The sequence below is a fragment of the Coregonus clupeaformis genome, chromosome 18 (genome assembly GCF_020615455.1).
Source record: "Coregonus clupeaformis isolate EN_2021a chromosome 18, ASM2061545v1, whole genome shotgun sequence".
In the NCBI taxonomy this organism is placed as follows: Eukaryota; Metazoa; Chordata; class Actinopteri; order Salmoniformes; family Salmonidae; genus Coregonus; species Coregonus clupeaformis.
Genome location: NC_059209.1, coordinates 49,998,914 through 50,026,130, shown reverse-complemented (window position 1 = coordinate 50,026,130; position 27,217 = coordinate 49,998,914). Strand labels below are relative to the sequence as shown.

The 27,217-nt window shown below is 44.8% G+C and overlaps 1 protein-coding gene and 1 long non-coding RNA gene across 7 annotated transcripts; one reads left to right on the top strand and one right to left on the bottom strand.

Moving 5' to 3' along the window:
* Positions 1–7: 7 nt before the first annotated feature.
* On the bottom strand, positions 8–22,130 carry LOC121530934 (RILP-like protein 1). 5 transcript variants are annotated; one of them, XM_041836325.2, is made up of 8 exons: positions 21,450–22,128; positions 17,495–17,642; positions 7,901–8,019; positions 7,383–7,658; positions 6,817–7,097; positions 5,357–5,455; positions 1,388–1,475; positions 264–353 (listed from the first exon to the last, which is right to left on the bottom strand). In XM_041836325.2, exons 1-8 carry the CDS (start codon positions 21,735–21,737, stop codon positions 348–350), a joined length of 1,305 nt encoding a protein of 434 aa, XP_041692259.1. In that variant the 5' UTR covers positions 21,738–22,128; the 3' UTR covers positions 264–347. The 5 variants fall into 5 exon arrangements, 4 of the variants coding, with proteins under 4 accessions (XP_041692257.1, XP_041692261.1, XP_041692259.1 ...); XR_005994076.2 differs by having other exon boundaries at positions 265–353; positions 1,259–1,475; XM_041836323.2 differs by lacking the exon at positions 1,388–1,475 and having other exon boundaries at positions 8–353; positions 21,450–22,130.
* On the top strand, positions 18,174–19,734 carry LOC121530935. 2 transcript variants are annotated; one of them, XR_005994078.2, is made up of 4 exons: positions 18,174–18,433; positions 18,670–18,927; positions 19,017–19,256; positions 19,355–19,734. It is a non-coding gene; the product is annotated as an uncharacterized LOC121530935 (long non-coding RNA). The 2 variants fall into 2 exon arrangements; XR_005994077.2 differs by having other exon boundaries at positions 18,174–18,927.
* Positions 22,131–27,217: the final 5,087 nt, after the last annotated feature.

The following is a 27,217-nucleotide window of genomic DNA, read 5'->3' as shown; positions in this document are numbered from 1 at the left end:
CCCCGTTCAAAGGCACTTAAATATTTTGTTTTGTCAATTCACCCTCTGAATGGCACACATACACAATTGTCTCAAGGCTTAAGAATCCTTCTGTAACCTGTCTCCTCATCTACACTGATTGAAGTGGATTTAACAGGTGACATCAATAAGGGATCATAGCTTTCAACTGGATTCACCTGATCAGTCTATGTCATGGAAAGAGCAGGTGTTCCTAATGTTTGGTGCACTCTGTGTAGGTCACTGGTTATGGATGCTTCAGTGCCTCCTGAGCCTGCTCTGTGTGCAAATAATCTCTCTCCCACAAATCCGGCACTTCCTCAGGTCGCCTCTTTTCTCCGGAGAAGATGCTAAACCTGGATAGGTGCAATGAGAGAAATTAAGAATTTAGGTTACACCCTGCCAAAAAAAAATACCTAGCCATGACAACACTCACTTTAATAATATTTACATTTACGTCATTTAGCAGACGCTCTTATCCAGAGCGACTTACAAATTGGTGCATTCACCTTATAGCCAGTGGGATAACCACTTTACAATATGTTTTTTTTTTCTTTAATTTTTTTCTTTCTTTCTTTCTTTGGGGTGGGGTAAGGGGGGTAGAAGGATTACTTCTATCCTATCCTATCTCATATGTATACTGCATTCTATTCTATAATATTTTACTGTATCTTAGTCCATGCCGCTCTGTCATTGCTTGTCCATATATATGTATATTTTCTTAAATTCCATTCCTTACAAGTTTTGTGTGTATTAGGGATATGTTGTGAAATTGTTAGATATTACTGCACTGTTGGAGCTAGAAGCACAAGCATTTCGCTACACCCGCTATAACATCTGCTAAACACGTGTTGTGACAAATAACATTTGATTTGACTACTGCTAAGATCAATAGCAATACATTGGTTACACTTAAGATTATTCATGAAGTGTGAGTGATAACATTGAACAAAAGCAGAATGAGTGCTTGCATGAGGAAAAGTGCTAAACAAAAGGTTGGGGGGTGCATAAGCTTTGCCCTGTCAGTGGGTTACATAGTTAGTCACTCCACTTTATTCAACAAATTAAGAGCTGTCAACAGTGACTATCCTGCTATGAGACAATCCTAGCTCAGACAACATGCATATGTGGATTTGTGGCCTTCTACTTAGTATTTTGGCAAAAGAGGTGACCATTTTAATGATCGTGGCATCTATTATGATGAGCTGGTTCAAGATCTACACATTATCAGCCAATAAGAATACTCCCACATTCTACTCACACATCATGATCACAAGGAAGCATTGCATTTGAGATGACAGGCGGAGGAGGGGCTTTGGCACAGTGGAGGTGCTTGGCTCAAGAACAATGACATCACAAAAAGAGATAAAATAAATGTAAAAGTTCATACAAAGGACATAAGTCGTCTGATCGGCTGTAACGTTGGATCGTCTGCAATCAACCCTGCTGCTACCATCGGCATTACTGCAGTGAATATCCTGTCCAAAGAAGTACAGACAAAGAGACATAAGTGAAATGACTAGTCCGAGTTTGAAACTTCATCCCTTCGTCCTGTTATAGGTCCTTCCACAAATATAACATTCCCAAACAAGCATTGTGTAAACTAAATTGTCATTATTTTTTTTGGTGCTCACGCAAGCATATTGGTCAGTGACATACAGATATAAAGCTAGATCAAATCCCTGACTGCAAACCTGAACCACTATGACAGGAAGTATGACATTAGTTAGGTTTCCACCCAATTGGCGACAGATTTTCATGCGAATATTCTAAAATCTGCGTAAAAACAATATGCACATTTTCCCACCAGAGATGTATTTCCATCAAATTGACTTGTTGGTGATACAAGTCTGTGCATGATGACGTAGTGCACATAAAAATACCTTTTGCGTTTATTAAAAAAATTAAAGTTAAATGGGTTTCCATCGCATTTTCAACGCTGATGGTTTTCTCAAAAAAAAGAAAAGCGTTATATACACTCTAAAAATTAGGGGTTCAACAAGGGTTCTTCTAAGATCCTCGAAGAACCTTAGTGTTCTTGGCACTGAAAATGGCCCCCAAAAGGTTATTCCAAGAACCCCATAGGAGGTGGGGTTCATTGAGGAACCTCCTCAGTTGGTGAGGGTTCTTGCAGGAACCTAACTGCCCAAGTGAAACATTTGGATTTGAAAGGACAGCAGGTGCAGGCACTTAACTGAAAAATGTAAAGATCTCCTCAATTTAAGGTAATGTTTGTCCCTTGTATGATCTATATTGATATTGTTTTATGATGATACCATCTATTTGTGCAAATCTTTCTAAAACAGAAAATGGACACAATTCAATGGATATCAATCAACAAAGAGGTAAGAATATGTAGGCTAAAATAATATGTTGAAGACTAGCTGTATTGGGTGCAGATGACTGAACTGCACACTTTTGTGTCTGCAGGTATACAGACGAGGAGCCATGCAAAGGTATGTCAATTGGTATTGGTATGTTAGGCCGATCACATTTACCATCCTCCTCCCTTACCTCTTCAATGAATATCCCATAGGCCTCTACATTATGGACAAGGTATGTGTATGAAAACGATTATCAAAACAGTTTTTTTCATTTACATTTACCATAAAAACCAAGGTATGAATACTGTTGTGAGCATGGTTTGTTAATCATCTGTATAATTCCTATTTTTTGGATTCACAGACTTCACCCTCCCTACACCTCTGATGAGTATAACAGGAAACCTGTTCGATCACCATGCACTGCAAAATCATTCTCGCTATGGATACGGAGAACATCAACACATTAACATCAACACGCCAGAGGATATACCAATTGGACTTGGAGCTCTGCTGGGAGTTTACCTCATATTTTGATTTTTTAATTTTGCTTTGCCACTAAAATCATAATAAACACTAAGAACTAAAATATTGTGTTTTTGTTGTTATTGTTATGCGTATTATTATTATTATTAATAATAATAATAATAGGGGAGGGGTAGTTAAAAATTAATCCCAAAAGGTTCTTTGAGGATCCATTAAAGGATACTCCAGGAACCTTTTCTTTTTAGACTAGCGAGTGTACGTACTCTGGTATTGGCACGTGCGCTCTAGCCAACAGCTGGCAGATACAGTGCTGGTATACCCTACGTTATGAGATTAACATGGACAAAATAGATTATTTTTATTTGTCAAACGGCAGCCAAGCATCGATGATCATGTCACCAGAATAAGACCCTCGATATTTTTTGGAAAGGAGCATCAAACGCATCACCTTGCACTTTCACCACCCTGTGAAGTACATAACTTAATTCAATAACTCATCTATATCCTAATAAACTGCATGCTCGTAGTGGGAGGACCACACAACATGTCATTGCGTGACTCCAAGTTTACTTTGATAATTCCTATTTTTTGGATTCACAGACTTCACCCTCCCTACACCTCTGAATATGCCAAGAGTGTGCAAAGGTGTCATCAAGGCAAAGGGTGGCTATTTGAAGAATCTCAAATATAAAATATATTTTGATTTGTTTAACACTTTTTTGGTTACTACATGATTCCATATGTGTTATTTCATAGTTTTGATGTCTTCACTATTATTCTACAATGTAGAAAATAGTAAAAATAAAGAAAAACCCTTGAATGAGTAGGTGTTCTAAAACTTTTGACCGGTAGTGTATATACACTATATATACAAAAGTATGTGGACACCACTTCAAATTAGTGGATTCAGCTATTTCAGCCACACCCGTTGCTGACAGGTGTATAAAATCGAGCATACAGCCATGCAATCTCCATAGACAAACATTGGCAGTAGAATGGCCCGTACTGAAGAGCTCAGTGACCTTCAACGTGGCACCGTCATAGGTTGTCACCTTTCCAACAAGTCAGTTCGTCAAACTTCTGCCCTGCTAGAGCTGTCCCGGTCAACTGTAAGTGCTGTTATTGTGAAGTGGAAACGTCTAGGATCAACAACGGCTCAGCCATGAAGTGGTAAGCCACACAAGCTCACAGAACGGGATCGCCGAGTGCTGAAGCCCGTAGCACGTAAAAATTGTCTGTCCTCGGTTGCAACACTCACTACCGAGTTCCAAACTGCCTCTGGATGCAACGTCAGCAATATAACTGTTCGTCAGGAGCTTCATGAAATGGGTTTCCATGGCCGAGCAGCCGCACACAAGCCTAAGAACACCATGCGCAATGCCAAGCGTTGGCTAGAATAGTGTAAAGCTCAACACCATTGGACTCTGGAGCAGTGGAAACGCGTTCTCTGGAGTGATGAGTCACTCTTCACGATGCCAGGAGAACACTACCTGCCCCAATGCATAGTGCCAACTGTAAAGTTTGGTGCTTTTGGTCATGTAGTGTATATATTTTTCGTTTAATGTGTATTTTATATTGTATTATACAGGGCGCATTTGGAAAAGAGACCTAGGTCTCAATATGTTTTCCCTGTCAAAATAAAGGTTAAATAAAAATACAAAAAATTGTAAAACGGCAGTCAAGCATCATGTCACCAGATTAAGACCCTCGATATTTACTGGAATGGAGCATCAAGATCCCCTTGCACTTTCACCACCCTGTGAAGTTCAAAATAACTTATTTCATCTGTATCCTAATAAACTGCATTGTTTCCCGAGTCGTAGTGGGAGGACCACACGCCATATCATCTCATGACTCCAAGTTTACTTTACATTTACATTTTAGTCATTTAGCAGACGCTCTTATCCAGAGCGACTTAGAGTTAGTGAATACATATTTTTTTTTTTTTTTTTTTTTTTATACTGGCCCCCCGTGGGACACGAACCCACAACCCTGGCGTTGCAAACGCCATGCTCTATCAACTGAGCTACATCCCTGCCGGCCATTCCCTCCCCTACCCTGGACGACGCTGGGCCAATTGTGCACCGCCCATGAGTCTCCCGGTCGCGGCCGGCTGCGACAGAGCCTGGATTCGAACCAGGATCTCTAGTGGCACAGTTAGCACTGCGATGCAGTGCCTTAGACCACTGCGCCACTCAGGAGTACTTTGATACGATGGTTATTATATCGATATTTACGCATAAAGGCATTTCCACCGGCATTTCTCGCATTATTAATTTTATTGACACAAAAAGATCCCACCACGTGGAACGAACAAATTATCGGTCAGCATTTATTTATTTATTACTGAAACTTCCATCACAGCTGTCGTGATGACTTTACTTGCATAAAAACTGTGGATGGAAACGTGGTTAGTGACAACCTTGTTTGAAAATGTTAGAGATTGTGGGAATGATACGCTGAGCACCTATATGTGTGTGGCCTGAGCATATACCATCAAGAGAGATAGAGTGGGGTATTATGGTGTAGGTGTAGTGGGTCTCAGTACTTACAGACGTTTGATCCCTGAGTCAGGCTGTTCAGCGGTTGCAGGCTGTGACTGAAGTGGTGGATCCAAGTTGATGCCGTAAATCTCATTCTCCAACTCCTCACTGAGGCAGGGAGAAGGGATTCATTAAAAGACTGTGGACTTAGTGAAGTCATCAAGATGGGGCTATCAAGTGTTTGTCTGTATTATGAACTAAATACAAAAAATGAAAAGGAGAAAGTGGAATACTACATCATTAGTAAATGTACACTGAACAAAAATATAAACGCGACATGTAAAGTGTTGGTCCCATGTTTCATGAGCTGAAATAAAAGATCCCAGAAATGTTCCATATGCACAATAAGCTTTTTTCTCTTACATTTTGTGCACAAATGTGTTTACATCCCGGTTAGTGAGCATGTATCCTTTACCAAGATAATCCATCCCCCTGACAGGTGTGGCATATCAAGAAGCTGCAACTTGTGCTGGGACAATAAAAGGCCACTCTAAAATGTGCAGTTTTGTCACACAACAATGCCACAGATGTCTCAAGTTGAGGGATCGTGCAATTGGCATGCTGACTGCAGGAATGTCCACCAGAGCTGTTGCCAGAGAATTTAATGTTCATTTATCTACCATAAGCCAACTCCAATGTCGTTTTAGAGAATTTGGCAGTACGTCCAACCAGCCTCACAACCGCAGATCACGTGTATGGCGTCGTGTGGGCGAGCAGTTTGCTAATGTCAAAGTTGTGAACAGAGTGCCCCATGGTGGCGGGGGGGTTATGGTATGGGCAGGCAGGCATAAACTACGGACAACGAACACAATTGCATTTTATTGATGGCAATTTCAATGTACAGAGATACCGTGACGAGATCCTGAGGCCCATTGTCGTGCCATTCATCCGCCGCCATCACCTCATGTTTCAGCATGACAATGCACGGCCCCATGTCGCAAGGATCTGTACACAATTCCTGGAAGCTGAAAATGTCCCAGTTCTTCCATGGCCTGCATAGTCACAGATGTGTCACCCGTTGAGCATGTTTGGGATGCTCTGGATCGACGTGTACGATGGCATGTTCCAGATCTGGCCAATATCCAGCATTCCACAGGCCACAATCAACAGCCTGATCAAAACTATGCGAAGGAGATGTGTCACGCTGCATGATACTGACTGGTTTTCTGATCCACGCCCCTACTTTATTTTTTAAAGGTATCTGTGACCAACAGAATCATATCTGTATTCCCAGTCATGTGAAATCAATAGATTAGGGCCTAACGAATTTATTTCAATTGACTGATTTCCGTAACTCAGTAAAATCTTTGAAATTGTTGCATGTTGCGTTTATATTTTTGTTCAGTATCGTAATAACATAAGATGCAGTTGAAGAGACAGGGGTATTACAAAGTGATGATAGTCCCTTGTCCCTCAACTCCAGGTGAATCTTTTTTTTTTATTCACTTCGTTTTTTCACATCATGTAACCTTTTGTAATAGATGAGCTCCTCTCGCAGCATGAACACTTGGGCTTTGAGTTCGTTCCTCTCCTGCAGGACGTCCTGTAGCTCCTCAAGGGTAAAGTGGGGCCTGTCGGACTCCTTCTGGTCCAGGGCATCAGGTTCCTCCTCATGCTCCTCGTCATACAGCCGGAGGACAGGAGGGCTCTCTGCTGACTCAAAGCACTGTGCCAGGAATTCATGGTCACCTCTGCATTCCGCCCAAAAAGAATTGTGTACGATGGAGGCTGCTGATGCTGGTACCAATGACTGGATTTGGGAAATAGCATGGTCACTTTCAGTGCTATGAAAGGCTTTGTGAGCAGTGGCAATGATACTCAATAGCTAATCTACAAGAATGACTCACCCTCCTTGGGTGGATGTAATGTTATTTTGTTCTTGTCAATAGGGAACTTAAAACCCTGTAATTTGGGTATAATCTTCTTAACTCTATAATCTTCTTAACTCTATAAGGTAAAGCGTACAGATATGTAATGGTGTCTTAAAGAGAAATGTAATGGACTTGATCAGGTAGGGGGTTGTAACTGTGGTTACCTTAGCCGACGCTGGTGTAAGCACTGTCATCACAGCCTTTGAGGGTGACGGTTCCTCCTCGGTTGACCTCTTCATGTCCAGCTCCCACTCTTGGCGCTCCTCCTTCAGCCTTGCCACCTCCTGCTGCAGGGCCCCCAGCTCCTGCTGTCGCGCCTGGGACACAGCCTCCAGCTCAGCCTTCTGCTGGATCACTGCCTTGCCCTGAGCCTCTACCACACTGATCCTGTGCCGCAGGTCCAGGTTGATCTTCATCAGACGGTGCTGCTGCAGCTGAATCTATAAGGGGAGGAAGGAGTCCATTTAATCCTACTCATTTGTCTGTAATGAACTGATGGAAACTCTGAGTGTCCAGATTGTTTGTGGAAGTTGGTGTCCTCCTCAGGCATGAGAACAACTGTGAAAGATGAGACATCTATGTGCTGGAGCATTAGGCTACAGACAGTAGGAGGCCTAGGAGCGATGTCTTATGTAGTTCAGGGAGTGTGGAATGCTACTAGATGGAAAGAGACAAGCCTCACCGCCTCCAGGTCCTCGTTCTTGAGGTTCAGCTCATGGTCCTTATCCCGGATCTCATCCCTCTGTTTGTCTACCACCTCCTTTAGCATCTTCATCAGCTGACGCTCTCTCTCTGACACACCTGTTCAAGACATACACACATACAGCCCACACAGGCATTAACACATAAACATATATCAGCACATACTGTGTTAAATAAAACTAACTGTGATAATGTAACAGGTGGAACTAATGCTGCTGAACTAATGTTGCTGAATTTAAATACTTCCGAATGTTATGTAGTTTTATTCAGAGCATTACCAAGGGACAATAATACTATATCTAAATGGCAAAGGAATTCAGTCTTAAATAGCACATACTGTACAATGCATGTAGTCAGAAGTATATCTACCAGAGAGCTTTCTCATCTCATGTCATGCATACATGAGATGTAATATGTGTCCGTATATGTTCAGTATTATAGCTGGTTGGTCATCCTGATTTGTTCGGTGTTTCTAGGTTATGTGTGTTTTGGCCCTATGAGTAAATATAGCCATGGTGACCAATGAAAGACTCGCACATGGGCTGTATTTCTGTCTGGTTTTAAAATAGTTCCCTTTACTGCCTCCTCCCCCTCACCCTCTGTCTCTGATGTCAGCAAGTTAACACATGTAGTGGACACAAACACACTAAAAGATGAGATGTTGGCTTACATGCAGAACCTGACATCACACTTCTTCTAATGGAGGATCATGACTCATGGCTTCATAGACATGATATAACCCTATAATAGACCAATAAGACCTACTAACCCTCATAAAAAGGAACACTTTTGATGAGGGTTAGTAGGTTCAATCTGATCTGTCCTGGGCAATGCTTTGTTTTACGTCAAAACATACAGCGAGACAAAAAATATTAACACAAGACACAAACAGATAATGAGATGAAATGGGTCCCTGTCACACCCTGCATAACATGCCAATACCTGATATCAAACTCAAACACCCACACTAAAACATACACACGCATATTCCAGGGGCACCTGGTAGCATGTAGGTCAAATGACACTTCAACGTATAAATCAGTCCCATTTATGGTGCATCACCTGATCATGTCTTCCTACTGGATTTAGGTACAGCTGGAAATTCAGGTGTTCACTGACATGGTGATCAGAGACCCTGTGTTGCCAGCAATACAATGCTCTACTTTCTGTAGTTTATGTTCTCCATGTCACGTCTCCCCGGCGCTCTGATTCGCCAGTCTACTGAGCCACCGGTCTGAGCGCACCACCTCGGCAACACCGGAATGGAAACCCAACGCACCCTAATCACCTCCAGCGCACCTGCACCTCATCATCTCATCACCACTCCTATTTAGCCCTGGACTGTTCTGGATGATGTTGTGTGTGATTGTTAAGCTTCATGTCATTTACTCTATCTTGGTTATTTCTCTTGCCAATTGTTAAGTAAATCTTGACCATGTTAATTCCAGCGTCTGTGTCCTGCCTCTTCGTATACTCAGCACTAGACACAGAATCACACACCAAATGAAAATGGATGCAGCAGGAGTTTCCCAGTGCCTCGACCAGCACCAGCTTGCCCAGTTGAACGCCGCCATGCAGGAAGTGCTCCAAACTCTGCATAATCTGCCCAGAGCTTCGGTTCCACCTCAGGGAGTGGCGAGTGCCCCCAATCCACCTGTTCCCGTGGTATCACCCACTCCTGCGGGAACCCTCGCCCTACCGGAGCGCTATGACGGTAAAACTACTAAATGTAGCGGCTTCCTGCTACAGGTTTCCCTTTATCTGGAGCGTCAGCCTGGGGCATATCAATCTGACCAAGCCAGGATAGTGCTGGTGATTTCACTTCTTAAAGGAAAGGCGCTGGATTGGGCCACGGTAGTCTGGGAAGGAGAGGAGGCAGTGGCGCTTCCCTACCCCACCTTCCTCGCTAGGTTCAGGGCGGTGTTTGATCATCCCACGGAGGGAAAGGGCGGGGGTGAGCGTCTCCTCCATCTACAACAGAGAGAGGGGCCCGCGTCCGAGTACGCTCTGAGCTTTCGCACGGTGGCAGCGTTTTCCGGCTGGAATGAGCGTGCTCTGCGCACTGCCTTCAGGAGAGGCTTATGGGAGGACATCAAGACGGAACTCGCATGTCGGGACGACGAGATGGACCTTGATACCCTCATCACCACGTCCATCCGTCTTGACGACATGTTGGGAGAGAGACGGCATTCCCAACACCTCCCGGAGCCTCGACGCTCACCCCCTCTGAGCTATGGAAGCCGCCCTGCTTCTGAGTCCTCACCCATGGAGGTGGGCAGCACCCCCTACACAACCACGGACCACAGATCTCCTGGCGGCTCCCTATCTAGGCGGTAAGACTCCCGTCGCCTCTCCGTGAGTGTTACGTCAGCTCCTATCACAAAACCATTGTTTTTAGTTCTCATAACGGTGACTGGTTATTCCTTCTCTTCCATTTCTACCGCAATGATCAGCGGGGAACATTATAGATAGGGAGCTGGTCTCTGAATGGGGGTTGCCCACCGTTCCACTGCCATCTCCGCTACTTGTCACCTCACTGGACAATAAACCCCTTGGATCAGGCACCATTACACACGTCACTCTCCCCATCACCATCACCATTCCCACACTACCGGAGCACCACGAGGAGCTGTCATTCCACATCGTCACGTTACCCCTTCACCGGATTGTCTTGGGATTGCCCTGGCTCAGAGTACACAACCCCACCATCAATTGGAGCACCAAGAGGATCACAGCCTGGTCCCCCTCATGCCGGAAGACCTGCCTGCCGGTGGTTTGTTGTTCCACGTCAGTGGAGAGTCCGGAGTCCGCCCTCCAGCCCAACATTCCACGTGAGTATGCAGATCTCTCCGATGTCTTCTCTTCAGTAAAGGCTACGTGTCTCCCTCCTCACAGGCCCTGGGACTGCACCATTGACCTGCTGGAGGGACAACACCCCCCGAAGAGTCGCATTTACCCCCTTTCCATGGCGGAGACTGAGGCCATGGAGAAGTACAGTGGGGGAAAAAAGTATTTAGTCAGCCACCAATTATGCAAGTTCTCCCACTTAAAAAGACGAGAGAGGCATGTAATTTTCATCATAGGTACACGTCAACTATGACAGACAAATTGAGAATTGTTTTCTCCAGAAAATCACATTGTAGGATTTTTAATGAATTTATTTGCAAGTTATGGTGGAAAATAAGTATTTGGTCACCTACAAACAAGCAAGATTTCTGGCTCTCACAGACCTGTAACTTCTTCTTTAAGAGGCTCCTTTGTCCTCCACTCGTTACCTGTATTAATGGCACCCGTTTGAACTTGTTATCAGTATAAAAGACACCTGTCTACACACTCCAAACTCCACTATGGCCAAGACCAAAGAGCTGTCAAAGGACACCAGAAACAAAATTGTAGACCTGCACCAGGCTGGGAAGACTGAATCTGCAATAGGTAAGCAGCTTGGTTTGAAGAAATCAACTGTGGGAGCATTTATTAGGAAATGGAAGACATACAAGACCACTGATAATCTCCCTCGATCTGGGGCTCCACGCAAGATCTCACCCCGTGGGGTCAAAATGATCACAAGAACGGTGAGCAAAAATCCCAGAACCACACGGGGGGACCTAGTGAATGACCTGCAGAGAGCTGGGACCAAAGTAACAAAGCCTACCATCAGTAACACACTACGCCGGTACTAAGCCAGTACATGTCCAGGCCCGTCTGAAGTGCATTTGGATGATCCAGAAGAGGATTGGGAGAATGTCATATGGTCAGATGAAACCAAAATATAACTTTTTGGTAAAAACTCAACTCGTCGTGTTTGGAGGACAAAGAATGCTGAGTTGCATCCAAAGAACACCATACCTACTGTGAAGCATGGGGGTGGAAACATCATGCTTTGGGGCTGTTTTTCTGCAAAGGGACCAGGATGACTGATCTGTGTAAAGGAAAGAATGAATGGGGCCATGTATCGTGAGATTTTGAGTGAAAACCTCCTTCCATCAGCGAGGGCATTGAAGATGAAACGTGGCTGGGTCTTTCAGCATGACAATGATCCCAAACACACCGCCCGGGCAACTAAGGAGTGGCTTCGTAAGAAGCATTTCAAGGTCCTGGAGTGGCCTAGCCAGTCTCCAGATCTCAACCCCATAGAAAATCTTTGGAGGGAGTTGAAAGTCCGTGTTGCCCAGCGACAGCCCCAAAACATCACTGCTCTAGAGGAGATCTGCATGGAGGAATGGGCCAAAATACCAGCAACAGTGTGTGAAAACCTTGTGAAGACTTACAGAAAACGTTTGACCTGTGTCATTGCCAACAAAGGGTATATAACAAAGTATTGAGAAACTTTTGTTATTGACCAAATACTTATTTTCCAACATAATTTGCAAATAAATTCATTAAAAATCCTACAATGTGATTTTCTGGATTTTATTTTCTCACTTTGTCAGTCATAGTTGACGTGTACCTATGATGAAAATTACAGGCCTCTCTCATCTTTTTAAGTGGGTGAACTTGCACAATTGGTGGCTGACTAAATACTTTTTTTCCCCACTGTATGTGGCGGAGACCCTGAAACAGGGATTCATCAGACGCTCTACCTCTCCTGCCTCCGCCAGCTTCTTCTTCGTGGCCAAAAAAGACGGAGGACTGAGACCATGCATTGACTACAGGGGGCTGAACGCAGTCACCACCAAGTACCAGTACCCCCTCCCTCTGGTTCCGTCGGCCATCGAGCAGCTACGAGGGGCCTGTTACTTTACCAAGTTGGACCTAAGGATTGCCTACAACCTGATCCGATTCCGGGAAGGAGACGAGTGGAAGACGCCATTCAGCACTACCTCAGGCCACTATGAATACTGCGTCATGCCCTACGGCCTCGCCAACGCACCTTCTGTGTTCCAGTCCTTCGTCAATGACGTGTTCCGGGACATGCTGATTGACAGGTGGTGGTGTACATTGACGATATCCTGATCTACTCGGCTAGGTTCGAAGAGCACGTCAAGGACGTCCGAGCTGTCCTACTCCGCCTCCGGGAACACAGCCTGTTGGTGAAGGGGGAGAAATGCTAATTCCACCAACAGGCCATCTCCTTCCTGGGATACCGGATCAGTCCTCAGGGGGTGTTCATGGAAAGAGTGAAGAAGGACGCCGTCAGGTCATGGCCATTTCCCACCACCATCAAGGGCCTACAGAGCTTCCTGGGCTTCGCTAATTTCTACCGGCGTTTCATCAGGTCCTTCAGCTCCATTGCCGCCCCGCTCACCTCTCTCCTTAAGGGTGGGCCTCAGAAGTTGGCCTGGAACCCTGAGGCTGACGCTGCCTTCAAGAGGCTGAAGGAGAGGTTCACCACAGTGCCCATCCTAAAACACCCAGATCCATCTCGTCCTTTCATCCTGGAGGTGGACGCATCGGAGGAGGGCGTGGGTGCGGTCCTCTCCCAGCGGCACGGTAAGCCAGAGAAAATGTATCCCTGTGCCTTTTTCTCTAAAAAGCTTACCCCCGCAGAGAGGAACTATGGAGTTGGGGACAGGGAGCTGTTGGTGGTGGTCCTCGCTCTGGAGGAATGGAGACACTGGCTGGAGGGTGCAGTCCATCCATTCCGGATTCTTACTGACCACTGGAATTTGGAGCACATACGGGCAGCAAAACCGATGAACTCTCGTCAACCCAGGTGGGCCCAATTTCTCACTCGCTTCCAATTCATTCTGTCCTACCGCCCAGGATCCCAGAATGTGAAGGCCGACGCACTCTCCAGGATGCACCATACCGGAGAAAGGAAGGATCTGGGGGGTCCTATCCTGCCCTCGTCTCTCATCGTTGCTCCTGTCGTTTGGGATGTGGACGAAGACATCCGCCTTGTGGCTCAGGAGGACCCAGCGCCTGCCAACGCCCCTCCGGGGCGCGTGTATGTACCCACCAGTGTCCGTGACCGCCTGCTGATCTGGACACACACCACCCTTACGGCAGGGCACTCTGGTATTACGCACACCCTGCATTCTCTAGCCCAAAAATACTGGTGGCCCACCTTGGCTTCTGATGTCTCCCGCTACGTCAACTCCTTTTCCGTGTGTGCCCAAACGAAGAGACCTCAGAACGCCCCGGCAGGCAAACTAGTTCCTCTCCCAGTGCCTCAGCGACCTTGGTCACACCTGTCCATAGATTTTGTCACCGACCTTCCACGTTCTGACGGCTTCACCACAGTCATGGTGGTCGTAGATCGGTTCTCCAAATCATTCCGTTTTTTGCCACTAACTGGTCTTCCTTCTGCTCTCCAGGTCGCTGAGGTCCTGTTCCAACAGATCTTCCGTCATTATGGACTTCCGGAGGACATCGTCTCGGATCGTGGCCCCCAATTAACCTCCCGAGTGTGGAAGACTTTCCTGGAGAAGATCGGGGCCACGGCCAGCCTCACTTCCGGGTATAGGCCTCAGTCGAATGGGCAGGTGGAGCACATGAACCAGGAGCTGGGGAGGTTTCTTCGTTGCCACTGTCAGGACCGGCAGGGTGAGTGGGCGAGGTTTCTTCCCTGGGCAGAATATGCCCAGAACTCCCTCATTCACTCCTCCACGGGGCTCACTCCCTTCCAGTGCGTCCTGGGGTACCAGCCGGCCCTGTGGTTCCAAAGGGCCGGACAGGTCTGGGACGCCGCCCACGTCCATCTCCAGAGGGCCATTCGTCGGCAGAAGGACCAAGCCGACCGCCACTGCAGTGAGGCCCCTGTATTCCAGCCTGTGGATCGTGTCTGGCTGTCCACAAAAGACCTCCCTCTCCGCCTGCCCTGCAAGAAACTGTGCCCCCGGTTTGTAGGGCCGTTTAAGGTCATCCGGCGGATAAATGAGGCATCATACCGGCTGCTCCTTCCCCCTCACTACCGTTTCTCACCCACTTTTCATGTGTCTCTCCTCAGGCCGGTGGTTCCTGGTCCTCTGGCGGATGCCGTCCCCCGGGATACACCTCCTCCGCCCCTGGACATTGATGGGAGTCCGGCGTATGCAGTGAGGGACTTGCTGGACGGCTCCATTACCTGGTGGACTGGGAGGGGTATGGTCCTGAGAGGAGCTGGGTTCCGGCTGGGGTCGTCCTCCTGGCCGGCGATGTCCAGTGGCTGGAGCCGCGCTTCTGGGGGGGGGGATCGGTACATCCAAACATCACACCTGCGGGACAGGTACAGGATGGCAACAACAACTGCCCGAGTTACACCAGGAACGCACAATCCCTCCATCAGTGCTCAGACTGTCCGCAATAGGCTGAGAGAGGCTGGACTGAGGGCTTGTAGGCCTGTTGTAAGGCAGGTCCTCACCAGACATCACCGGCAACAACGTCGCCTATGGACACAAACCCACCGTCGCTGGACCAGACAGGACTGGCAAAAAGTGCTATTCACTGACGTGTCGCGGTTTTGTCTCACCAGGGGTGATGGTCAGATTTGCGTTTATCGTCGAAGGAATGAGTTGCACCGAGGCCTGTACTCTGGAGCGGGATTGATTTGGAGGTGGAGGGTCTGTCATGGTCTGGGGCGGTGTGTCACAGCATCATCGGACTGAGCTTGTTGTCATTGCAGGCAATCTCAACGCTGTGCGTTACAGGGAAGACATCCTCCTCCCTCATGTGGTACCCTTCCTGCAGGCTCATCCTGACATGACCCTCCAGCCTGACAATGCCACCAGCCATACTGCTCGTTCTGTGCGTGATTTCCTGCAAGACAGGAATGTCAGTGTTCTGCCATGGCCAGCGAAGAGTCCGGATCTCAATCCCATTGAGCACATCTGGGACCTGTTGGATCGGAGGGTGAGGGCTAGGGCCATTCCCCCCAGAACTGTCTGGGAACTTGCAGGTGCCTTGGTGGAAGAGTGGGGTAATATCTCACAGGAAGAACTGTCAAATCTGGTGCAGTCCATGAGGAGGAGATGCACTGCAGTACTTAATGCAGCTGTTACCTTTGATTTTGACCCCCCCCCTTTGTTCAGGGACACATTATTCCATTTCTGTTAGTCACATGTCTGTGGAACTTGTTCAGTTTATGTCTCAGTTGTTGAATCTTGTTATGTTCATACAAATATTTACACATGTTAAGTTTGCTGAAAATAAACACAGTTGACAGTGAAAGGACATTTCTTTTTTTGCTGAGTTTATGTATCCACACATATATATACATATAAGTACACACTGTATAAATCTATTACTTTTCCGTATGGGTTTGCGAAAATGTGTGCCGGCTATTTGAGACTTTGCATTTCATTTAAGTTTAATGGTAATTTAAATGGAACTTATGTGTAACAGACGTCATGCTGCTTGCTTGGCGATTAGGCTGCTTCCTCCTGATTTGGCTCACACAAGGCTCTAAGCCAGGACCTCTGCCTTGCTAGAACACGTGACCGCCCTCCTTGACAACGTACCAACTGACTGAGCTATAAAAAAGTATCCAATTGGATAGCTCCATTGGCGACATTTCAAGCTAGCTGTGGAGTGAGCTTAAGGTACGTTCTTAAAGGAATACTTTGGGATTTTGACAATGAGGCCCTTTATCTACTTGTGGATTCCATTTTTATGTCTCTCCGTGCAGTTTGAAGGAATTTGCTAACTAGCGCTAGCGCAATTGCTAACTAGTGTTAGCGCAATGACTGGAATTCTTCATTGGCTCAAGAAACTACCTCTAATTTCCTTCATACTGGACAGAGACACAAAAATGGTATCCAATAATTAATCTGACTCTGGGGAAGTAGGTAAAGGGCCTCATTGCCAAAATCCCAGAGTATCCCTTTAACTGTTACATATGCATGTTATGCATGTAGGCCTGTGTTATAACTTGTGCTGTTTTTGACAAGGTGCTAACTCAGACTGGTCTCATTGACTAGACGTAACATAGTAAATGTAAATCCAGGACACTCAAACTAGTATGATATGTTATGTTGCTATGGTTACATAAGATAGAAGGTAACTTAAGGTAAAAACCAAAGGTTGCGTGTTCGATTCCATCACGGACAACTTTAGCATTCTAGCTAATTAGCAACTTTGCAACTATTTACTACTTTTGAGCTACTCTGCAACTACTTAACATGTTAGCTAACCCTTCCCCTAACCCTAACCTTAACCATTTTAGCTAACCCTTCCGCTAACCCTAACCTTAACCCTTTAGCCTAACTCCTAAGCTTAACCCCTAACCCCTAGCCTAGCTAAAGTTAGCCACCCCAAGCTAACGTTAGCCACAACAAATTGGAATTCGTAACATATCATACGTTTTTCAAATTCGTAACATATTGTACGTTTCTCAAATTCGTAACATATTGTAGGAATTGCAATTCGTAACATATTGTACAAATTGCAATTCGTAACATATAATACCAATTGTAAGTTGTAACATATCAAATTAAATGGATGATCGACAAATTAATACATACCATTAGAAACGTGACATTTCATACTAAATGAAAATGTATGCACTCACTAACTGTAAGTCGCTCTGGATAAGAGTGTCTGCTAAATGACTAAAATGTAAATGTAAATGGGGTCTCGGATTTACTTAAAGAATAATATGAAATGCTCTGAGACCACGTTGCAGCTAAATGCCATACTGACTCTGTGCTGCACATACCCTCCTGTCTCTGCAGCTCCTCAGTCACAGGTGAGTCTTTTAAGGCCAGGCTCTTCAGAATGCTCTTATTCTCCACCTGCAGTTGTGTGATCTGAGACAGCAGGTCTTGGGCCTCCCCTCTCCACACATCCTCCACCAGCTCCAACTCCTGGGGAAAGCATCAACCGCACCCACACATACACACACAGGTGTAGCATCTTTAACTTTTTCATTCTGCATAATTGCACATAAAACACAAAGGTGTCATTGATTAAAGGTAAAAAGACTGGTTGACAAAGATGGTGGATAAATGAAGATGTCTTACTCAAGCCGTTTACCATTTAAAAAATCTTTACAGTTCTGGTCTACTTAAGGGGTGGCTCTCCTATAGACGCCAATGCGATAGCAGCTGGGTCTGGTCTACTTGTAAATAAACCCGCAAAAATTAGCCAGAGAGTTGTCTCGCTTCCTCTTCTGTCTCTGCTGGAGCGACACACTTATATCACAGAGTTTCTGTTTTGATGGGACAGGAAGTGTAGTTTCATGAAACACTGGCACAAACTCATCAGCCAATCAAATGCATGGGAATAGAAGGGAGGGCGTAGTGATTGAAAGGTAAATAATCCAATCAAAGTGAAGTGAGGGCGTGACGGTTGAAAATGACAAATCAAATGAACGCGATTTGAAAACTCTGCCATACCACTTCCCTTTAAAAGGCACAACAATTAATTTGTGTGTGTTTTCTATTGGCGGTCCTAAAACAAATATATTATTTTAGCTAACAATGAACAACTCCCAGAATTTCTATTTGTAGCACCAAGCCATGGAGATCATTACGGATCACGTTTATAACGGTACTCTGAGTCTGCAATACTCTACAACCAACGGCCACAACCTTCCTAGCTAGTTAACAAACGTTGTAGCTAACATGATCATGTTACATGGATTCTAGTTGTAGGAGTAAGAAATTGAACGTTGCTGTTTTGACTAAAACAAGCTAATGTTAGCTGGCAAGCAAAGTTAGCTAGCTAACGTTATCTAGCTACCTACCAAAGCACATTGGCTAATGTTAGCTACCCAACGTTAGCTGGAAGAACGGCTAGCTTGGTAGCTAGCTATTCTTACATGCCTAGTAAAATACAGAAAAAGAGAGAAGCGGCTATTGAATTTTTTTTTTTTTTCATTGATCCAATTAGTTCGTGGGACCACCAGGAGCCTCTTCGTGCAAGTAAACGATGCATCACCAAACGAGAGCATGGATTTCCAACAACTCATGGGCAGGCTGAATCAGATGCCGGACTACAACACGGTGGCTGATATGAACGAAAGGCTGATGACACAAGTCGCTCAACAATTCCAACAGCAGCAGCTACAACAGAGTACTTCTCCAGCGCCTGCACTGGAACGAGCAACGGGCGTTCGTCGAGCAAGATGGAATAAGCTATCCATAAGTTGTATGGAAGTTATCTTAGCATTCTCAAATATTTTACATGAAATAGAGGTGAGAATATCAATTTGATGTTTTTTCTTTGTCGTGTCTCAGGAAGTCTGCACAACGCCTGTGTACTGGGTCTGCTGGTCAGTCAACTGAGATTAAGGTGCACAGATGGAGAGTGGAGCATGGCAGATTTTGAAGGCGAGTAGTCTCATAAAGACATAGACTGACTGTATAATTCTACATCTTACAATTTTCTCAAGGATTTTGATGCATATAACCATTGCTAATACACCACACTAACTCCTCAGATGCAGCTGCAAGTTGAGACTGGTTCCACAGCTTTTAGTGAGTGCTTCTTTAGCTTTTTTTGTTGTTGAGATTCCAGGGTTCAAGACTGTTTGTTTATTGGGCAGAATAACTTATTGTCTCCTGTAATTTCACAGGCTCTGGCCAGTCGGTCAAAATAACTCTCTGCTGAAGAGAAGCAGTGATTTGCAGGGGCAACTGAAGAAATGATGTCTGATGTGGAGACAGACCCAGATTTTTTATAACTTCCCCACCATGGCACTCCCCTGAGTTTGAGGACCTGATTGTATCAGCAGACTGGAGAAGGACCAAGCGTGCTTATTGGGAGAAAAGGCTCCGTCAGAATGAAAACCGGAGCAACCGTCCACGTCCACTGCAGCCCTACCCAAAACATCTGATTGTACAATAGACCACAATCACCTGCAAAGTTCCACGGTGTCAACATCACTAAGGAATTAACATGGTCCACACACCCACACAGTTGTGAAGAGGACACGACAGCACCTCTTCCCCCTCAGGAGGCTGAAAATATTTGGCATGGGCCCTCAGATCCTCAGTTCTACAGCTGCACCATTGAGAGCATCTTGACAGGCTGCATCACCACTTTGTTCGGCAACTGCAGAGCACCCGACCGCAAGGCACTACAGTGGGTGGTTAGTACGGCCCAGTACATCACTGGGGCCGCGCTCCCTGCCATCCAGGACCCCTATACCAGGCGGTGTCAGAGGAAGACCCAAAACAAATTCTGACTCCAGCCACCCAAGCCATAGACTGTTCTCTCTACTACTGCACACAAAGTGGTACCAGTGCACCAAGTCTGGAACCAACAGGACCCTGAACAGCTTCTAGCCCCAAGCCTTAAGACTACTAAACAAGACTGCTAAATAGCTAATCAAATGGCTACCCGGACTACCTGCATTGACCCTTTTTTGCACTAACTCTCTTGTTCTGACGCCATGCACACACACTGGACTCTACCCACACTCGCACATACTTAGACACCCCAACACACAACACGCACACACATGCATACTGACGCCACTCAACCACACACGCTTTCAGTTACCACATACGCTACTGTTAATCAATCCTGTTGCCTAGTCACTTTACCCCTACTACATGTACATACTAGCTACCTCAATTACCTCGTACCCCTGCACATCGATTTGGTACTGGTACTCCCTATATATATATAGCCCATGTTATTTTTACTCGTTATTGTTATTCATTATACACTGTATTTATTCATTGTGTCACTATTTCAACAACAAAAATTATCCTGAACTCCGCATTTTTGGTAAAGGACCAGTAAGTAAGCATTTAACTGTTAGTCTACACCTGTCGTTTACGACTTTTCACGAACTCTTCACACCTGCTTCTCAAACGTTTTTGCACAGACTCCCACTCACTCACCCACCGTTACATATACACACAGAACATTACCCCCTTCTTTTTACTTCCCTTTATATCGTTTTTGGTGATAAATGTCTTTGTGTATTTTTATTTATAAATATGTATTGCACTGTTAGTGCTTGCAATGTCTTAGGTTTTTACATGACTTATTTTTGGGCAGTGGGATATATATATATATATATGTGTATATATATGTGTATATATATATGTATATATATATATATATATATGTATATGTGTATATATATGTATATGTGTATATATATGTATATATGTGTATATATATATATATATGTATATGTATGTATGTATGTATGTATATATATATATATATATATATATATATATTATATATATATATGTTTTTACTAATGTCTTATGTTGTACACTTTATGTATGGAGTCTGACAAGAGTGGGAGAGCTGTAAAAATGGTGAGGTGTGAGTGTCAGGTTAATTTAATGGCAGGATCTCTAGTCTCCACCGAGTGTTGTAAACAACCTATGGTTCCCCTTATCCAACTGTCGGTGGAGAAACAAGCTTTTGAGTGTTCAGAGATAAAACACCTACATTCTTCCGACTGGCATGTAAATGGCTAGTCTTCAGAGTTGTAAGGATAATTAAGAGTCTGAAACCAAGGTATTTGGTGCACAGTGGATCCAGCATGTGTACGACATTACTTACGAAACTTTTGTCAACATGCTCTTGTGCAATGTGACACCACGTGTCATAGAGCAGAGGAATGTCATGAAAAGCCAATACATGGAGTAGCAGGCTACTCTTCGTGTTGCACACGTCAGCTGAATCTTTCGTAAACACACCTTTTGATGTATCTTCTCTTTCTCCAATCTGTCATTCCGTTCCATTCGCAACCTGTCCAGCTCGCGCCGTAGCTCCTCTATCTCTGGGTTGATACTGTTTCGGGTGACCAGCACCTCCAGAACTTCCAGAACCCGGACCACTTTGGGCATCAGCCGCAGTAAAACTTTGCATCCAAACTGATCGATAATGCGTTCAAACTCCTGGCCCACAACCGCGGCAATGTCATAGACGTCCATAACGGTCAACTCCGTCGCGTTTTTGTCCAGGGGTATTCCGAAGTCTTCCATGGCTGTTTCTCCCCTCCCCGAAATCAACAAGGACAGTTATCTGACAGTTATTATTCTGTAACGTTTGTAGTACAATCTAGGCCTACTTCTTATTGCTATTCTTTCCTATAGCCTACTGCTAAAACCCCTAAACATTTTACTATTATAATGTAGGCCTATTTCTAAAATAATTATCAACTTCCAGATTCCCCAGACAGTGCAATCCAATACCTATCACGGGGTATGAACAGTGTCCGTGTAGCCTACTGCGCATGTCAAGGTATTCTTGGTTCTGCTGCTGAAGTGTACTTGTGACTGGCACTTTCAGGTCATCAAGTTTGGCTTCTTTCTATCCTCTATGAATTAATCATTCTTGCCCAATGTTAACATGAACGTGAATGTAGACTGAACAAAAATATAAACGCAACATGCAACAATTTCTAAGATTTTAAATAGTTACAGTTCATAAGGAAATCAGTCAATTGAAATAAATGCATTAGGCCCTCATCTATGACTGGGAATACAGATATGCATATGTTGGTCACAGATACCTTTTTTTTAAAAAAGTAGGGCATGGATCAGAAAACCAGTCAGTATCTGGTGTAACCACATTTTGCCTCATGCAGTAAGACACATCTCCTTTGCATAGAGTTGATCAGGCTGTTGATTGTGGCCTGTGGAATGTTGTCCCACTCCTGTTCAATGGCTGTGCGAAGTTGCTGGATATTGGCGGGAACTGGAACAAGCTGTAGTACACGTCGATCCAGAGCAACCCAAACATGCTCAATGGGTGACATGTATGGTGAGTATGCAGGCCATGGAAGAACTGATACATTTTCAGCTTCCAGGAATTGTGTACAGATCCTTGCGACATGGGGCCGTGTATTATCATGCTGAAACATGAAGGTGTGGCGGTGGATGAATGGCACAACAATGGGCCTCAGGATCTCGTCACGGTATCTCTGTGCATTCAAATTGCCTTCGGTAAAAATGCAACTGTGTTCGTTGTCCATAGATTATGCCTGCCCATACCATAACCCCACCACTACCATGGGGCACTCGGTTCACAACGTTGACATCAGCAAACTGCTCGGCCATACACGCTGTCTTCCATCTGCCCGGTACAGATGAAACTGGGATTTATCCGTGAAGAGCACACTTCTCCAGCGTGCCAGTGCCCATCGAAGGTGAGCATTTGCCCACTGAAGCCGGTTACGACGCCGAACTGCAGTCAGGTCAAGACCCTGGTGAGGACGACAAGCACGCAGATGAGCTTCCCTGAGACGGTTTCTGACCGTTTGTGCCGAAATTCTTTGAATTGCAAACCCAGTTTCATCAAATGTCCGGGTGGCTGGTCTCAGACAATCCCGCAGGTGAAGAAGCTGGATGTGGAGGTCCTGGGCTGGCGTGTCTACAAATTTGTGCATACAATGAGATAAATAAGCTTTTTGTGCATATGGAACATTTCGGGGATCTTTTATTTCAGCTAATGAAACATGGGACCAACACTTTAAATGTTGCATTTATATTTTGTTTCTTCTGTTTACCATTTTCAAACATCCTCGGAGGATGTGTCAGTTTGTTAGGCTATATAATGCCCCTCTATGTTGGGCAATTTGCCCTCATTTATGCCTCGTCCCAGTAAACAATTCCTGGGTCAATAATAGCAATAGCCAAATATTTACAGTTAACAAAACTGACGTTTTAAAAACCTGCTGACACAACTACCGTTTTACCGTCCAAAATACAGAGGAACAAACAGATATGTCCATAAACATTTATTGCTCATTTGACGTACACTTATTACATGGAGGAACCACAGTAATCTTTACTAAAATATATTAATAGATTTGAATGTATAAACATGTTTAATACAGGTGAAAGAACATAAAAGTAATCATTAAGAAAAGCTCCCAGAAGCAAAAGAGATCCACATACTGTACAGCCCCCTTGTGCTGTCACATACACACATTAGATCCCCGTCCATTTTTAGCTTTGGAAAGTAGCCTTCCTCTTTAAAAATTCAAGGTGATCATTATTTGTCAAGCACATACAGTTGAAGTCAGAAGTTTACATACACCTTAGCCAAATACATTTAAACTCAGTTTTTCACAATTCCTGACATTTAATCCTAGTAAAAATTCCCTGTCTTAGGTCAGTTAGGATCACCACTTTATTTTAAGAAAGTTAAATGTCAGAATAATAGTAGAGAATGATTTAGTTCAGATTTTATTTATTTCATCACATTCCCAGTGGGTCAGAAGTTTACATACACTCAATTTGTATTTGGTAGCATTGCCTTTAAATTGTTTAACTTGGGTCAAACGTTTCAGGTAGCCTTCCACAAGCTTCCCACAATAAGTTGGGTGAATTTTGGCCCATTCCTCCTGACAGAGCTGGTGTAACTGAGTCAGGTTTGTAGGCCTCCTTGCTCGCACACGCTTTTTCAGTTCTGCCCACAAATGTCCTATAGGATTGAGGTCAGGGCTTTGTGATGGCCACTCCAATACCTTGACTTTGTTGTCCTTAAGCCATTTTGCCACAACTTTGGAAGTATGCTTGGGGTCATTGTCCATTTGGAAGACCCATTTGCGACCAAGCTTTAACTTCCTGACTGATGTCTTGAGATGTTGCTTCAATATAGCCACATAATTGTCTTTCCTCATGATGCCATCTATTTTGTGAAGTGCACCAGTCCCTCCTGCAGCAAAGCACCCCCACAGCATGATGCTGCCACCCCCGTGCTTCACGGTTGGGATGGTGTTCTTCGGCTTGCAAGCATTCCCCTTTTTCCTCCAAACATAACGATGGTCATTATGGCCCAACAGTTCTATTTTTGTTTCATCAGACCAGAGGACATTTCTCCAAAAAGTGCGATCTTTGTCCCCATGTGCAGTTGCAAACCGTAGTCTGGCTTTTTTATGGCAGTTTTGGAGCAGTGGCTTCTTCCTTGCTGAGCGGCCTTTCAGGTTATGTCGATATAGGACTAGTTTTACTGTGGATATAGATACTTTTGTACCCGTTTCCTCCAGCATCTTCACAAGGTCCTTTGCTGTTGTTCTGGGATTGATTTGCACTTTTCGCACTAAAGTACATTCATCTCTAGGAGACAGAACGCGTCTCCTTCCTGAGCGGTATGATGGCTAAGTGGTACCATGGTGTTTATACTTGCGTACTATTGTTTGTACAGATGAACGTGGTACCTTCAGGTGTTTGGAAATTGCTCCCAAGGATGAACCAGATTGTGGAGGTCTACAATTTTTCTCTGAGGTCTTGCCTGATTTCTTTTGATTTTCCCATGATGTCAAGCAAAGAGGCACTGAGTTTGAAGGTAGGCCTTGAAATACATCCACAGGTACACCTAAAGCCATGACATCATTTTCTGGAATTTTCCAAGCTGTTTAAAAGGCACAGTCAACTTAGTTGAATTGTGATACAGTGAATTATAAGTGAAATAATCTGTCTGTAAACAATTGTTGGAAAAATTACTTGTGTCATGCACAAAGTAGATGTCCTAACCGACTTGCCAAAACTATAGTTTGTTAACAAGAAATTTGTGGAGTGGTTGAAAAACGAGTTTGAATGACTCCAACCTAAGTGTATGTAAACTTCCGACTTCAACTGTAGATTCCATTTGTATACCAACATCTTCACCAACGACCTTTGACTGCATAGCCAGTTTTATATACCCATTGTGAGAGACATTCAGTGGCTAGGGGGCACCTAGGAGAGATACAAAGATTAATTTGTGATGTGCAGATTGCTAATCCCTATTGAGTGAATTTCCTATTGTATATAAAAATGCATAATTATACTTCCATGTGTATAGCTAAACTAGTACATGCTTTAATGATGGGAGCTGTTCCTGGACCAGGTGTTAATTGGTCAAATCTAGAATCAAGCGAGGTAACCTAAACAGGGTTGGGTGATCTTTCTCTGAACATTCTCACCCCCTGGTCTTACTGATGATCATGTGGTGATATGGAAATAGTTCCACAGTCCCACTTAGAAATAGGTCAAGTTATAGGAGTAATGACAACCTGGAACTAATACAGAGACATCGAACAGGGACTTAATGTTTGGAAATGTGTGCTTTTCCGCATGATCTGTGTGCCAATGTCTCCTTCCTTTCCTACACACCAACCAACATAGAAAATTACAACATGAGGCTGTCCCAGATATGGCCTAGTTCAATATGTTGTGATCCTGTCCATACTAATAAAATGATGTTCACATAGTTTCTTTTTAATAAACAGTAGGCTATAAGTAAAAAGTTCAGACACAAAATGGCATTGTTGCAATAAAAAAAGATTTGCATGATTTCCTCAAATAATTTTCCCTTTCTGTTTTTGATACCATTATGTCCACGAAAACATAGAATACCACCTTGGTGGCACATGATGTTTGATCTATAAAAGGATAGAGTGTGTCTCTTTCAGAGGCAGAAAGCACTGAGGGATAAAATCAGGCTGAAGAAGAGGAGCACAAGTTCCAGTTTGGCAAAAGAAAATAAAGAGGGACAGAGGTAAGGTTGGGGTTGGGAAAGAGGATCGTCTGGTAAGGTTGGGGTTGGGAAAGAGGATCGTCTGGTAAGGTTGGGGTTGGGAAAGAGGATCGTCTGGTAAGGTTGGGGTTGGGAAAGAGGATCGTCTGGTAAGGTTGGGGTTGGGAAAGAGGATCGTCTGGTAAGGTTGGGGTTGGGAAAGAGGATCGTCTGGTAAGGTTGGGGTTGGGAAAGAGGATCGTCTGGTAAGGTTGGGGTTGGGAAAGAGGATCGTCTGGTAAGGTTGGGGTTGGGAAAGAGGATCGTCTGGTAAGGTTGGGGTTGGGAAAGAGGATCGTCTGGTAAGGTTGGGGTTGGGAAAGAGGATCGTCTGGTAAGGTTGGGGTTGGGAAAGAGGATCGTCTGGTAAGGTTGGGGTTGGGAAAGAGGATCGTCTGGTAAGGTTGGGGTTGGGAAAGAGGATCGTCTGGTAAGGTTGGGGTTGGGAAAGAGGATCGTCTGGTAAGGTTGGGGTTGGGAAAGAGGATCGTCTGGTAAGGTTGGGGTTGGGAAAGAGGATCGTCTGGTAAGGTTGGGGTTGGGAAAGAGGATCGTCTGGTAAGGTTGGGGTTGGGAAAGAGGATCGTCTGGTAAGGTTGGGGTTGGGAAAGAGGATCGTCTGGTAAGGTTGGGGTTGGGAAAGAGGATCGTCTGGTAAGGTTGGGGTTGGGAAAGAGGATCGTCTGGTAAGGTTGGGGTTGGGAAAGAGGATCGTCTGGTAAGGTTGGGGTTGGGAAAGAGGATCGTCTGGTAAGGTTGGGGTTGGGAAAGAGGATCGTCTGGTAAGGTTGGGGTTGGGAAAGAGGATCGTCTGGTAAGGTTGGGGTTGGGAAAGAGGATCGTCTGGTAAGGTTGGGGTTGGGAAAGAGGATCGTCTGGTAAGGTTGGGGTTGGGAAAGAGGATCGTCTGGTAAGGTTGGGGTTGGGAAAGAGGATCGTCTGGTGGAGGCAGCTCAAA